The sequence below is a fragment of the Coregonus lavaretus genome (assembly GCF_964263955.1).
Source record: "Coregonus lavaretus genome assembly, contig: HAP1_SCAFFOLD_308, whole genome shotgun sequence".
In the NCBI taxonomy this organism is placed as follows: Eukaryota; Metazoa; Chordata; class Actinopteri; order Salmoniformes; family Salmonidae; genus Coregonus; species Coregonus lavaretus.
Window position 1 is genome coordinate 376,289 of NW_028160494.1, and position 14,335 is coordinate 390,623.

Consider the following 14,335-nt stretch of genomic DNA (forward strand, 5'->3'; position numbering starts at 1 on the left):
GGAGGTGGAAACATCATTATTTGGGGATGCTTTTCTGCAAAGGGGACAGGACGACTGCACCGTATTGAGGGGAGGATGGATGGGGCCATGTATCGCGAGATCTTGGCTAACAACCTACTTCCCTCAGTAAGAGCATTGAAGATGGGTCGTGGCTGGGTCTTCCAGCATGACAACGACCCGAAACACACAGCCAGGGCAACTAAGGAGTGGCTCCGTAAGAGGCATCTCAAGGTCCTGGAGTGGCCTAGCCAGTCTCCAGACCTGAACCCAATAGAAAATCTTTGGAGGGAGCTGAAAGTCCGTATTTCCCAGCGACAGCACCGAAACCTGAAGGATCTGGAGAAGGTCTGTATGGAGGAGTGGGCCAAAATCCCTGCTGCATTTTGTGCAAACCTGGTCAAGACCTACAGGAAATGTATGATCTCTGTAATTGCAAACAAAGGTTTCTGTACCAAATATTAAGTTCTGCTTTTCTGATGTATCAAATACTTATGTCATGCAATAGAATGCAAATTAATTACTTAAAAATCATACAATGTGATTTTCTGGATTTTTGTTTTCGATTCCGTCTCCCACAGTTGAAGTGTACCTATGATAAAAATTACAGACCTCTACATGCTTTGTAAGTAGGAAAACCTGCAAAATCGGCAGTGTATCAAATACTTGTTCTCCCCACTGTATATGCGTCATACAACAATCTCAGCTCTGTAGATTTTGCTGCGAAGAGACAGAATCACTAGATCATTTCTTCTGGTATTGCCCCTATGTAGCTTGTTTCTGGTCACAGGTTCAGGAATGGGGGGAAAAAAATCACAACATTCACTTAAAATTAACCTTACAAATAGCAGTGTTGGGCGATTTGGAAAGCCATAGTCAGTCAATAAAAAACATAATAATACTTGTAAAGGTTTTCATCTTTAGCTCACAATCTGTGGATACTATACGATTAGAAATGTTCAAAATGTATGTAAAACATCACAATTGAAAACTATATGGCACATGGAAACCAAACGAGGGTGGTGTATGGTGATAGATGGGATGGGCTGAGAGGTGGTGTATGGTGATAGATGGGATGGGCTGAGGGGTGGTGTATGGTGATAGGTGGGATGGGCTGAGGGGTGGTGTATGGTGATAGATGGGATGGGCTGAGGGGTGGTGTATGGTGATAGGTGGGATGGGCTGAGGGGTGGTGTATGGTGATAGATGGGATGGGCTGAGGGGTGGTGTATGGTGATAGGTGGGATGGGCTGAGAGGTGGTGTATGGTGATAGATGGGATGGGCTGAGAGTGGCTGAGGGGTGGTGTATGGTGATAGATGGGATGGGCTGAGAGTGGCTGAGGGGTGGTGTATGGTGATAGATGGGATGGGCTGAGGGGTGGTGTATGGTGATAGGTGGGATGGGCTGAGAGGTGGTGTATGGTGATAGATGGGATGGGCTGAGAGTGGCTGAGGGGTGGTGTATGGTGATAGATGGGATGGGCTGAGAGTGGCTGAGGGGTGGTGTATGGTGATAGGTGGGATGGGCTGAGAGTGGCTAAGGGGTGGTGTATGGTGATAGGTGGGATGGGCTGGGGGGTGGTGTATGGTTATAGGTGGGATGGGCTGAGGGGTGGTGTATGGTGATAGGTGGGATGGGCTGAGAGTGGCTAAGGGGTGGTGTATGGTGATAGGTGGGATGGGCTGAGGGGTGGTGTATGGTGATAGGTGGGATGGGCTGGGGGGTGGTGTATGGTGATAGGTGGGATGGGCTGGGGGGTGGTGTATGGTGATAGGTGGGATGGGCTGGGGGGTGGTGTATGGTGATAGGTGGGATGGGCTGAGAGTGGCTGGGGGGTGGTGTATGGTGATAGGTGGGATGGGCTGAGAGTGGCTGGGGGGTGGTGTATGGTGATAGATGGGATGGGCTGAGAGTGGCTGAGGGGTGGTGTATGGTGATAGGTGGGATGGGCTGAGGGGTGGCGTATGGTGATAGGTGGGATGGGCTGAGAGTGGCTGAGGGGTGGTGTATGGTGATAGGTGGGATGGGCTGAGAGTGGCTGAGGGGTGGTGTATGGTGATAGGTGGGATGGGCTGAGAGTGGCTGAGGGGTGGTGTATGGTGATAGATGGGATGGGCTGAGAGTGGCTGGGGGGTGGTGTATGGTGATAGGTGGGATGGGCTGAGAGTGGCTGAGGGGTGGTGTATGGTGATAGATGGGATGGGCTGAGGGGTGGTGTATGGTGATAGGTGGGATGGGCTGAGAGTGGCTGAGGGGTGGTGTATGGTGATAGGTGGGATGGGCTGAGAGTGGCTGGGGGGTGGTGTATGGTGATAGATGGGATGGGCTGAGAGTGGCTGATGGTGATAGGTGGGATGGGCTGAGGGGTGGTGTATGGTGATAGGTGGGATGGGCTGAGAGTGGCTGATGGTGATAGATGGGATGGGCTGAGAGTGGCTGGGGGGTGGTGTATGGTGATAGGTGGGATGGGCTGAGAGTGGCTGAGGGGTGGTGTATGGTGATAGATGGGATGGGCTGAGGGGTGGTGTATGGTGATAGGTGGGATGGGCTGAGGGGTGGTGTATGGTGATAGGTGGGATGGGCTGAGGGGTGGTGTATGGTGATAGGTGGGATGGGCTGAGGGGTGGTGTATGGTGATAGGTGGGATGGGCTGAGAGTGGCTGGGGGGTGGTGTATGGTGATAGATGGGATGGGCTGAGAGTGGCTGGGGGGTGGTGTATGGTGATAGGTGGGATGGGCTGAGGGGTGGTGTATGGTGATAGATGGGATGGGCTGAGAGTGGCTGGGGGGTGGTGTATGGTGATAGGTGGGATGGGCTGAGAGTGGCTGAGGGGTGGTGTATGGTGATAGGTGGGATGGGCTGAGAGTGGCTGAGGGGTGGTGTATGGTGATAGATGGGATGGGCTGAGGGGTGGTGTATGGTGATAGGTGGGATGGGCTGAGGGGTGGTGTATGGTGATAGGTGGGATGGGCTGAGAGTGGCTGAGGGGTGGTGTATGGTGATAGGTGGGATGGGCTGAGAGTGGCTCAGGGGTGGTGTATGGTGATAGGTGGGATGGGCTGAGGGGTGGTGTATGGTGATAGGTGGGATGGGCTGAGAGTGGCTGAGGGGTGGTGTATGGTGATAGGTGGGATGGGCTGAGAGTGGCTGGGGGGTGGTGTATGGTGATAGATGGGATGGGCTGAGAGTGGCTGAGGGGTGGTGTATGGTGATAGGTGGGATGGGCTGAGGGGTGGTGTATGGTGATAGATGGGATGGGCTGAGAGTGGCTGGGGGGTGGTGTATGGTGATAGGTGGGATGGGCTGAGGGGTGGTGTATGGTGATAGGTGGGATGGGCTGAGAGTGGCTGAGGGGTGGTGTATGGTGATAGGTGGGATGGGCTGAGAGTGGCTCAGGGGTGGTGTATGGTGATAGATGGGATGGGCTGAGAGTGGCTGGGGGGTGGTGTATGGTGATAGATGGGATGGGCTGAGAGTGGCTGAGGGGTGGTGTATGGTGATAGGTGGGATGGGCTGAGGGGTGGTGTATGGTGATAGATGGGATGGGCTGAGAGTGGCTGGGGTGTGGTGTATGGTGATAGATGGGATGGGCTGAGAGTGGCGTATGGTGATAGGTGGGATGGGCTGAGAGTGGCTGAGGGGTGGTGTATGGTGATAGATGGGATGGGCTGAGAGTGGCTGGGGTGTGGTGTATGGTGATAGGTGGGATGGGCTGAGAGTGGCTGAGGGGTGGTGTATGGTGATAGGTGGGATGGGCTGAGAGTGGCTGAGGGGTGGTGTATGGTGATAGGTGGGATGGGCTGAGGGGTGGTGTATGGTGATAGGTGGGATGGGCTGAGAGTGGCTGAGGGGTGGTGTATGGTGATAGGTGGGATGGGCTGAGGGGTGGTGTATGGTGATAGATGGGATGGGCTGAGGGGTGGTGTATGGTGATAGATGGGATGGGCTGAGAGTGGCTGGGGGGTGGTGTATGGTGATAGGTGGGATGGGCTGAGGGGTGGTGTATGGTGATAGATGGGATGGGCTGAGAGTGGCTGGGGGGTGGTGTATGGTGATAGGTGGGATGGGCTGAGAGTGGCTGGGGGGTGGTGTATGGTGATAGATGGGATGGGCTGAGAGTGGCTGAGGGGTGGTGTATGGTGATAGATGGGATGGGCTGAGAGTGGCTGAGGGGTGGTGTATGGTGATAGGTGGGATGGGCTGGGGGGTGGTGTATGGTGATAGGTGGGATGGGCTGGGGGGTGGTGTATGGTGATAGGTGGGATGGGCTGAGAGTGGCTGAGGGGTGGTGTATGGTGATAGGTGGGATGGGCTGAGAGTGGCTGGGGGGTGGTGTATGGTGATAGGTGGGATGGGCTGAGAGTGGCTGAGGGGTGGTGTATGGTGATAGGTGGGATGGGCTGAGGGGTGGTGTATGGTGATAGGTGGGATGGGCTGAGGGGTGGTGTATGGTGATAGGTGGGATGGGCTGGGGGGTGGTGTATGGTGATAGGTGGGATGGGCTGGGGGGTGGTGTATGGTGATAGGTGGGATGGGCTGAGAGTGGCTGATGGTGATAGGTGGGATGGGCTGAGAGTGGCTGATGGGATGGGCTGAGAGTGGCTGATGGTGATAGATGGGATGGGCTGAGAGTGGCTCAGGGGTGGTGTATGGTGATAGGTGGGATGGGCTGAGAGTGGCTGATGGTGATAGGTGGGATGGGCTGAGAGTGGCTGATGGTGATAGATGGGATGGGCTGAGAGTGGCTCAGGGGTGGTGTATGGTGATAGGTGGGATGGGCTGAGAGTGGCGTATGGTGATAGGTGGGATGGGCTGAGAGTGGCTGATGGTGATAGATGGGATGGGCTGAGAGTGGCTCAGGGGTGGTGTATGGTGATAGGTGGGATGGGCTGAGAGTGGCTGAGGGGTGGTGTATGGTGATAGGTGGGATGGGCTGAGAGTGGCTGAGGGGTGGTGTATGGTGATAGGTGGGATGGGCTGGGGGGTGGTGTATGGTGATAGATGGGATGGGCTGAGAGTGGCTGAGGGGTGGTGTATGGTGATAGATGGGATGGGCTGAGAGTGGCTGAGGGGTGGTGTATGGTGATAGGTGTGATGGGCTGAGAGTGGCTGAGGGGTGGTGTATGGTGATAGGTGGGATGGGCTGAGAGTGGCTGAGGGGTGGTGTATGGTGATAGGTGGGATGGGCTGGGGGGTGGTGTATGGTGATAGGTGGGATGGGCTGAGAGTGGCTGATGGTGATAGATGGGATGGGCTGAGAGTGGCTCAGGGGTGGTGTATGGTGATAGATGGGATGGGCTGAGAGTGGCTGAGGGGTGGTGTATGGTGATAGGTGGGATGGGCTGAGAGTGGCTGATGGTGATAGGTGGGATGGGCTGAGGGGTGGTGAATGGTGATAGGTGGGATGGGCTGAGCGTGGCTGAGGGGTGGTGTATGGTGATAGGTGGGATGGGCTGAGAGTGGCTGAGGGGTGGTGTATGGTGATAGGTGGGATGGGCTGAGAGTGGCTGAGGGGTGGTGTATGGTGATAGGTGGGATGGGCTGAGAGTGGCTGAGGGGTGGTGTATGGTGATAGATGGGATGGGCTGAGAGTGGCTGGGGGGTGGTGTATGGTGATAGGTGGGATGGGCTGAGAGTGGCTGAGGGGTGGTGTATGGTGATAGGTGGGATGGGCTGAGAGTGGCTCAGGGGTGGTGTATGGTGATAGGTGGGATGGGCTGAGAGTGGCTGAGGGGTGGTGTATGGTGATAGGTGGGATGGGCTGAGAGTGGCTGGGGGGTGGTGTATGGTGATAGATGGGATGGGCTGAGAGTGGCTGGGGGGTGGTGTATGGTGATAGGTGGGATGGGCTGAGGGGTGGTGTATGGTGATAGGTGGGATGGGCTGGGGGGTGGTGTATGGTGATAGGTGGGATGGGCTGAGAGTGGCTGAGGGGTGGTGTATGGTGATAGATGGGATGGGCTGAGGGGTGGTGTATGGTGATAGGTGGGATGGGCTGAGAGTGGCTGGGGGGTGGTGTATGGTGATAGGTGGGATGGGCTGAGGGGTGGTGTATGGTGATAGGTGGGATGGGCTGAGGGGTGGTGTATGGTGATAGGTGGGATGGGCTGGGGGGTGGTGTATGGTGATAGGTGGGATGGGCTGAGAGTGGCTGGGGGGTGGTGTATGGTGATAGGTGGGATGGGCTGAGAGTGGCTGGGGGGTGGTGTATGGTGATAGGTGGGATGGGCTGAGAGTGGCTGAGGGGTGGTGTATGGTGATAGGTGGGATGGGCTGAGAGTGTATGGTGATAGGTGGGATGGGCTGAGAGTGGCTGAGGGGTGGTGTATGGTGATAGATGGGATGGGCTGAGAGTGGCTGGGGGTGGTGTATGGTGATAGGTGGGATGGGCTGAGAGTGTATGGTGATAGGTGGGATGGGCTGAGAGTGGCTGAGGGGTGGTGTATGGTGATAGGTGGGATGGGCTGAGGGGTGGTGTATGGTGATAGATGGGATGGGCTGAGAGTGGCTGAGAGGTGGTGTATGGTGATAGATGGGATGGGCTGAGAGTGGCTGGGGGGTGGTGTATGGTGATAGGTGGGATGGGCTGAGGGGTGGTGTATGGTGATAGGTGGGATGGGCTGAGAGTGGCTGAGGGGTGGTGTATGGTGATAGGTGGGATGGGCTGAGAGTGGCTGAGGGGTGGTGTATGGTGATAGATGGGATGGGCTGAGAGTGGCTGAGGGGTGGTGTATGGTGATAGATGGGATGGGCTGAGAGTGGCTGGGGGGTGGTGTATGGTGATAGATGGGATGGGCTGAGAGTGGCTGATGGTGATAGGTGGGATGGGCTGAGAGTGGCTGGGGGGTGGGATTAAAGAGTTTATGTTTGGTCATGTATTATTGTTATGTGATTGCTGTATATAAAAGTGCCATGTATTTAAAATGTATATGTAGCAGAAAAGCTGTAAAAAAATTAATAAAATAAAAATAAAAAAGAGGGGGGTGGTGGATGGGTTAATAATAAAAATAAAAAAGGTTAGTAAGGATCCCTGATCTAGGATTAAGGTTAGTAAGGATCCCTGATCTAGGATTAAGGTTAGTAAGGATCCCTGATCTAGGATTAAGGTTAGTAAGGATCCCTGATCTAGGATTAAGGTTAGTAAGGATCCCTGATCTAGGATTAAAGTTACAGTGAGGGAAGAAAAGTATTTGATCCCCTGCTGATTTTGTACGTTTGCCCACTGACAAAGAAATGATCAGTCTATAATTTTAATGGTAGGTTTATTTGAACAGTGAGAGACAGAATAACAAGAAAAAGATCCAGAAAAACGCATGTCAAAAATGTTATAAATTGATTTGCATTTTAATGAGGGAAATAAGTATTTGACCCCTCTGCAAAACATGACTTAGTACTTGGTGGCAAATCCCTTGTTGGCAATCAGAGGTCAGACGTTTCTTGTAGTTGGCCACCAGGTTTGCACACATCTCAGGAGGGATTTTGTCCCACTCCTCTGTTCAGATGTTCTCCAAGTCATTAAGGTTTTGAGGCTGACGTTTGGCAACTCGAACCTTCAACTCCCTCCACAGATTTTCTATGGGATTAAGGTCTGGAGACTGGCTAGGCCACTCCAGGACCTTAATGTGCTTCTTCTTGAGCCACTCCTTTGTTGCCTTGGCCGTGTGTTTTGGGTCATTGTCATGCTGGAATACCCATCCATGACCCATTTTCAATGCCCTGGCTGAGGGAAGGAAGTTCTCACCCAAGATTTGACGGTACATGGCCCCGTCCATCGTCCCTTTGATGCGGTGAAGTTGTCCTGTCCCCTTAGCAGAAAAACACCCCCATAGCATAATGTTTCCACCTCCATGTTTGACGGTGGGGATGGTGTTCTTGGGGTCATAGGCAGCATTCCTCCTCCTCCAAACACGGCGAGTTGAGTTGATGCCAAAGAGCTCCATTTTGGTCTCATCTGACCACAACACTTTCACCCAGTTCTCCTCTGAATCATTCAGATGTTCATTGGCAAACTTCAGACGGGCCTGTATATGTGCTTTCTTGAGCAGGGGGACCTTGCGGGCGCTGCAGGATTTCAGTCCTTCACGGCGTAGTGTGTTACCAATTGTTTTCCTGGTGACTATGGTCCCAGCTGCCTTGAGATCATTGACAAGATCCTCCCGTGTAGTTCTGGGCTGATTCCTCACCGTTCTCATGATCATTGCAACTCCACAAGGTGAGATCTTGCATGGAGCCCCAGGCCGAGGGAGATTGACAGTTATTTTGTGTTTCTTCCATTTGCGAATAATCGCACCAACTGTTGTCACCTTCTCACCAAGTTGCTTGCCGATGGTCTTGTAGCCCATTCCAGCCTTGTGTAGGTCTACAATCTTGTCCCTGACATCCTTGGAGAGCTCTTTGGTCTTGGCCATGGTGGAGAGTTTGGAATCTGATTGATTGATTGCTTCTGTGGACAGGTGTCTTTTATACAGGTAACAAACTGAGATTAGGAGCACTCCCTTTAAGAGTGTTCTCCTAATCTCAGCTCGTTACCTGTATAAAAGACACCTGGGAGCCAGAAATCTTTCTGATTGAGAGGGGGTCAAATACTTATTTCCCTCATTAAAATGCAAATCAATTTATAACATTTTAGACATGTGTTTTTCTGGATTTCTTTGTTGTTATTCTGTCTCTCACTGTTCAAATAAACCTACCATTAAAATTATAGACTGATAATTTCTTTGTCAGTGGGCAAATGTACAAAATCAGCAGGGGATCAAATACTTTTTTCCCCCTCACTGTAGTTAGGATCCCTGATCTAGGGTTAGGGTTAGTTAGGATCCCTGATCTCCTCACCTGTCTCCTCTCCCGTCGGGACAGGGGGTGCCCGTTGAGGACCTGCCACAGCATGCGTCCAGCGATGGTGGTGTCGATCCACAGCAGTCGGAAGCCGTGGTAGTAGTGTTTAACCTCATCTAGAACACGTTGTCCTATAGTTCTCCTGACGATGGTATGGTCTACTGTAGGACTGTACACCGGCCCACCTTCCTCTAGCTTCTTGTTCTTATCCTTCAGAGAGCGGAGAGACTTCTCTACTTTAGAGTCGTCACCAAGACATCTGGAGGTGTGAATCCACCGTACCCCGACCACGTTCCCCCTCCCGGATAACGTCCACTGGGGGTACCCACCTCCCAGGGGGTACAGAGAGGAGGAGCCTTCCACTACAGCACAGTACAGCCTCATGGAAGGGGCGTGGCCTGGGGCGTAGCCTGGAACCCTGTAGCCATCTGATGCCGTATGCAGGGAGGGGCCTAGGGTGGAGGGCGGAGCCAAGCTCCCACCTCGGAACACCAGCCTATCACCATCCATTCTACTGAAAACACAGAGACATTCAATAACTACACACACACATTACTAATATGAACAACTACACACATTACCAATATGAACAACTACACACATTACCAATATGAACAACTACACACATTACCAATATGAACAACTACACACATTACCAATATGAACAACTACACACATTACCAATATGAACAACTACACACATTACCAATATGAACAACACACACATTGCCAATATGAACAACACACTCATTACCAATATGAACAACACACTCATTGCCAATATGAACAACACACTCATTGCCAATATGAACAACACACTCATTACCAATATGAACAACACACTCATTGCCAATATGAACAACACACTCATTACCAATATGAACAACACACTCATTGCCAATATGAACAACACACTCATTGCCAATATGAACAACACACTCATTACCAATATGAACAACTACACACATTACCAATATGAACAACTACACACATTACCAATATGAACAACACACACATTGCCAATATGAACAACACACTCATTACCAATATGAACAACACACTCATTGCCAATATGAACAACACACTCATTGCCAATATGAACAACACACTCATTACCAATATGAACAACACACTCATTGCCAATATGAACAACACACTCATTACCAATATGAACAACACACTCATTGCCAATATGAACAACACACTCATTGCCAATATGAACAACACACTCATTGCCAATATGAACAACACACTCATTACCAATATGAACAACACACTCATTACCAATATGAACAACACACTCATTACCAATATGAACAACTACACACATTACCAATATGAACAACTACACACATTACCAATATGAATAACACACTCATTACCAATATGAACAACTACACACATTACCAATATGAACAACTACACACATTACCAATATGAATAACACACTCATTACCAATATGAACAACTACACACATTACCAATATGAACAACTACACTCATTACCAATATCAAAATATAGTATTTTTTACAATAGTAATGCTGTAAAATGTACAGTGGGGAAGAAAAGTATTTAGTCAGCCACTAATTGTGCAAGTTCTCCCACTTAAAAAGATGAGAGAGGCCTGTAATTTTCATCATAGGTACACGTCAACTATGACAGACAAATTGAGATTTTTTTTTCCAGAAAATCACATTGTAGGATTTTTAATGAATTTATTTGCAAATTAGGGTGGAAAATAAGTATTTGGTCACCTACAAACAAGCAAGATGTCTGGCTCTCACAGACCTGTAACTTCTTCTTTAAGAGGCTCCTCTGTCCTCCACTCGTTACCTGTATTAATGGCACCTGTTTGAACTTGTTATCAGTATAAAAGACACCTGTCCACAACCTCAAACAGTCACACTCCAAACTCCACTATGGCCAAGACCAAAGAGCTGTCAAAGGACACCAGAAACAAAATTGTAGACCTGCACCAGGCTGGGAAGACTGAATCTGCAATAGGTAAGCAGCTTGGTTTGAAGAAATCAACTGTGGGAGCAATTATTAGGAAATGGAAGACATACAAGACCACTGATAATCTCCCTCGATGTGGGGCTCCACGCAAGATCTCACCCTGTGGGGTCAAAATGATCACAAGAACGGTGAGCAAAAATCCCAGAACCACACGGGGGGACCTAGTGAATGACCTGCAGAGAGCTGGGACCAAAGTAACAAAGCCTACCATCAGTAACACACTACGCCGCCAGGGACTCAAATCCTGCAGTGCCAGACGTGTCCCCCTGCTTAAGCCAGTACATGTCCAGGCCCGTCTGAAGTTTGCTAGAGTGCATTTGGATGATCCAGAAGAGGATTGGGAGAATGTCATATGGTCAGATGAAACCAAAATAGAACTTTTTGGTAAAAACTCAACTCGTCGTGTTTGGAGGACAAAGAATGCTGAGTTGCATCCAAAGAACACCATACCTACTGTGAAGCATGGGGGTGGAAACATCATGCTTTGGGGCTGTTTTTCTGCAAAGGGACCAGGACGACTGATCCGTGTAAAGGAAAGAATGAATGGGGCCATGTATCGTGAGATTTTGAGTGAAAATCTCCTTCCATCAGCAAGGGCATTGAAGATGAAACGTGGCTGGGTCTTTCAGCATGACAATGATCCCAAACACACCGCCCGGGCAACGAAGGAGTGGCTTCGTAAGAAGCATTTCAAGGTCCTGGAGTGGCCTAGCCAGTCTACAGATCTCAACCCCATAGAAAATCTTTGGAGGGAGTTGAAAGCCCCAAAACATCACTGCTCTAGAGGAGATCTGCATGGAGGAATGGGCCAAAATACCAGCAACAGTGTGTGAAAACCTTGTGAAGACTTACAGAAAACGTTTGACCTGTGTCATTGTTATATACCTTTTGTTGGCAAAGTATTGAGAAACTTTTGTTATTGACCAAATACTTATTTTCCACCATAATTTGCAAATAAATTCATTAAAAATCCTACAATGTGATTTTCTGGATTTTTTTCTTCTCATTTTGTCTGTCATAGTTGACGTGTACATATGATGAAAATGACAGACCTCTCTCATCTTTTTAAGTGGGAGAACTTGCACAATTGGTGGCTGACTAAATACTTTTTCCCCCACTGTACGTACATACATACATACACAGTACTAGTCAAATGTTTGGACACACCTACTCATTCCAGGGTTTTTCTTTATTTTTACTATTTTCTACATTGTAGAATAATAGTGAAGATATCAAAACTATGAAATAACACATATGGAATCATGTAGTAACCAAAAAAGTGTTAAACAAATGAAAATATATTTTATATTTGAGATTCTTCAAAGTCAGCTGTTCTTGTGTATTAATTTACATTTACATTTTAGTCATTTAGCAGACGCTCTTATCCAGAGCGACTTACAGTTAGTGATTACATTTTTTTTTTTTTTATACTGGCCCCCCGTGGGAATCGAACCCACAACACTGGCGTTGCAAACGCCATGCTCTATCAACTGAGCTACATCCCTGCCGGCCATTCCCTCCCCTACCCTGGACGACGCTGGGCCAATTGTGCACCGCCCATGAGTCTCCCGGTCGCGGCCGGCTGCGACAGAGCCTGGATTCGAACCAGGATCTCTAGTGGCACAGTTAGCATTGCGATGCAGTGCCTTAGACCACTGCGCCACTCAGGAGACAATGTTCTGTATTATGTCATGTTTCATGTTCTGTATTATGTCATGTTTCATGTTCTGTATTATGTCATGTTTCATGTTCTGTATTATGTCATGTTTCATGTTCTGTATTATGTCATGTTTCATGTTCTGTATTATGTCATGTTTCATGTTCTGTATTATGTCATGTTTCATGTTCTGTATTATGTCATGTTTCATGTTCTGTATTATGTCATGTTTCATGTTCTGTATTATGTCATGTTTCATGTTCTGTGTTATGTCATGTTTCATGTTCTGTGTTATGTCATGTTTCATGTTCTGTATTATGTCATGTTTCATGTTCTGTATTATGTCATGTTTCATGTTCTGTATTATGTCATGTTTCATGTTCTGTATTATGTCATGTTTCATGTTCTGTATTATGTCATGTTTCATGTTCTGTGTTATGTCATGTTTCATGTTCTGTGTTATGTCATGTTTCATGTTCTGTGTTATGTCATGTTTCATGTTCTGTGTTATGTCATGTTTCATGTTCTGTATTATGTCATGTTTCATGTTCTGTATTATGTCATGTTTCATGTTCTGTATTATGTCATGTTTCATGTTCTGTATTATGTCATGTTTCATGTTCTGTATTACGTCATGTTTCATGTTCTGTATTACGTAATGTTTCATGTTCTGTATTACGTCATGTTTCATGTTCTGTATTACGTCATGTTTCATGTTCTGTATTACGTCATGTTTCATGTTCTGTATTACGTCATGTTTCATGTTCTGTATTACGTCATGTTTCATGTTCTGTATTACGTCATGTTTCATGTTCTGTATTACGTCATGTTTCATGTTCTGTATTACGTCATGTTTCATGTTCTGTATTACGTCATGTTTCATGTTCTGTATTACGTCATGTTTCATGTTCTGTATTACGTCATGTTTCATGTTCTGTATTACGTCATGTTTCATGTTCTGTATTACGTCATGTTTCATGTTCTGTATTACGTCATGTTTCATGTTCTGTATTACGTCATGTTTCATGTTCTGTATTATGTCATGTTTCATGTTCTGTATTATGTCATGTTTCATGTTCTGTATTATGTCATGTTTCATGTTCTGTATTATGTCATGTTTCATGTTCTGTATTACGTCATGTTTCATGTTCTGTGTTATGTCATGTTTCATGTTCTGTATTATGTCATGTTTCATGTTCTGTATTATGTCATGTTTCATGTTCTGTATTATGTCATGTTTCATGTTCTGTATTATGTCATGTTTCATGTTCTGTATTATGTCATGTTTCATGTTCTGTATTATGTCATGTTTCATGTTCTGTATTACGTCATGTTTCATGTTCTGTGTTATGTCATGTTTCATGTTCTGTGTTATGTCATGTTTCATGTTCTGTGTTATGTCATGTTTCATGTTCTGTGTTATGTCATGTTTCATGTTCTGTATTATGTCATGTTTCATGTTCTGTATTATGTCATGTTTCATGTTCTGTATTATGTCATGTTTCATGTTCTGTGGACCCCAGGAAGAGTAGCTGCTGCTTTTGAAACAGCTGATGGGGATCCTAATAAAATACCAAATCAACATGTACAACAATAACTACACACTCATTAACATGAACAACAATAACTACTCATTAACATGAACAACAATAACTACACACTCATTAACATGTACAACAATAACTACACTCATTAACATGAACAACAATAACTACACACTCATTAACATGAACAACAATAACTACACTCATTAACATGAACAACAATAACTACACTCATTAACATGAACAACAATAACTACACACTCATTAACATGTACAACAATA

The 14,335-nt window shown here is 47.5% G+C and overlaps 1 protein-coding gene across 3 annotated transcripts in view; it reads right to left on the reverse strand.

Annotated features, from left to right (window-relative positions):
* LOC311121751 (mitochondrial proton/calcium exchanger protein-like) overlaps positions 1 to 14,335 on the reverse strand; it is an 80,792-nt gene that overhangs the window by 42,960 nt on the left and 23,497 nt on the right. For 2 of the 3 annotated variants that reach the window (XM_084196203.1, XM_084196205.1), the window contains exon 3: positions 8,833 to 9,349. In XM_084196203.1, coding sequence (XP_084052329.1) covers positions 8,833 to 9,349 — 517 coding nt within the window. The remainder of the gene's footprint in view (positions 1 to 8,832; positions 9,350 to 14,335) is intronic. The other variant, XM_084196204.1, reaches the window with a different exon arrangement.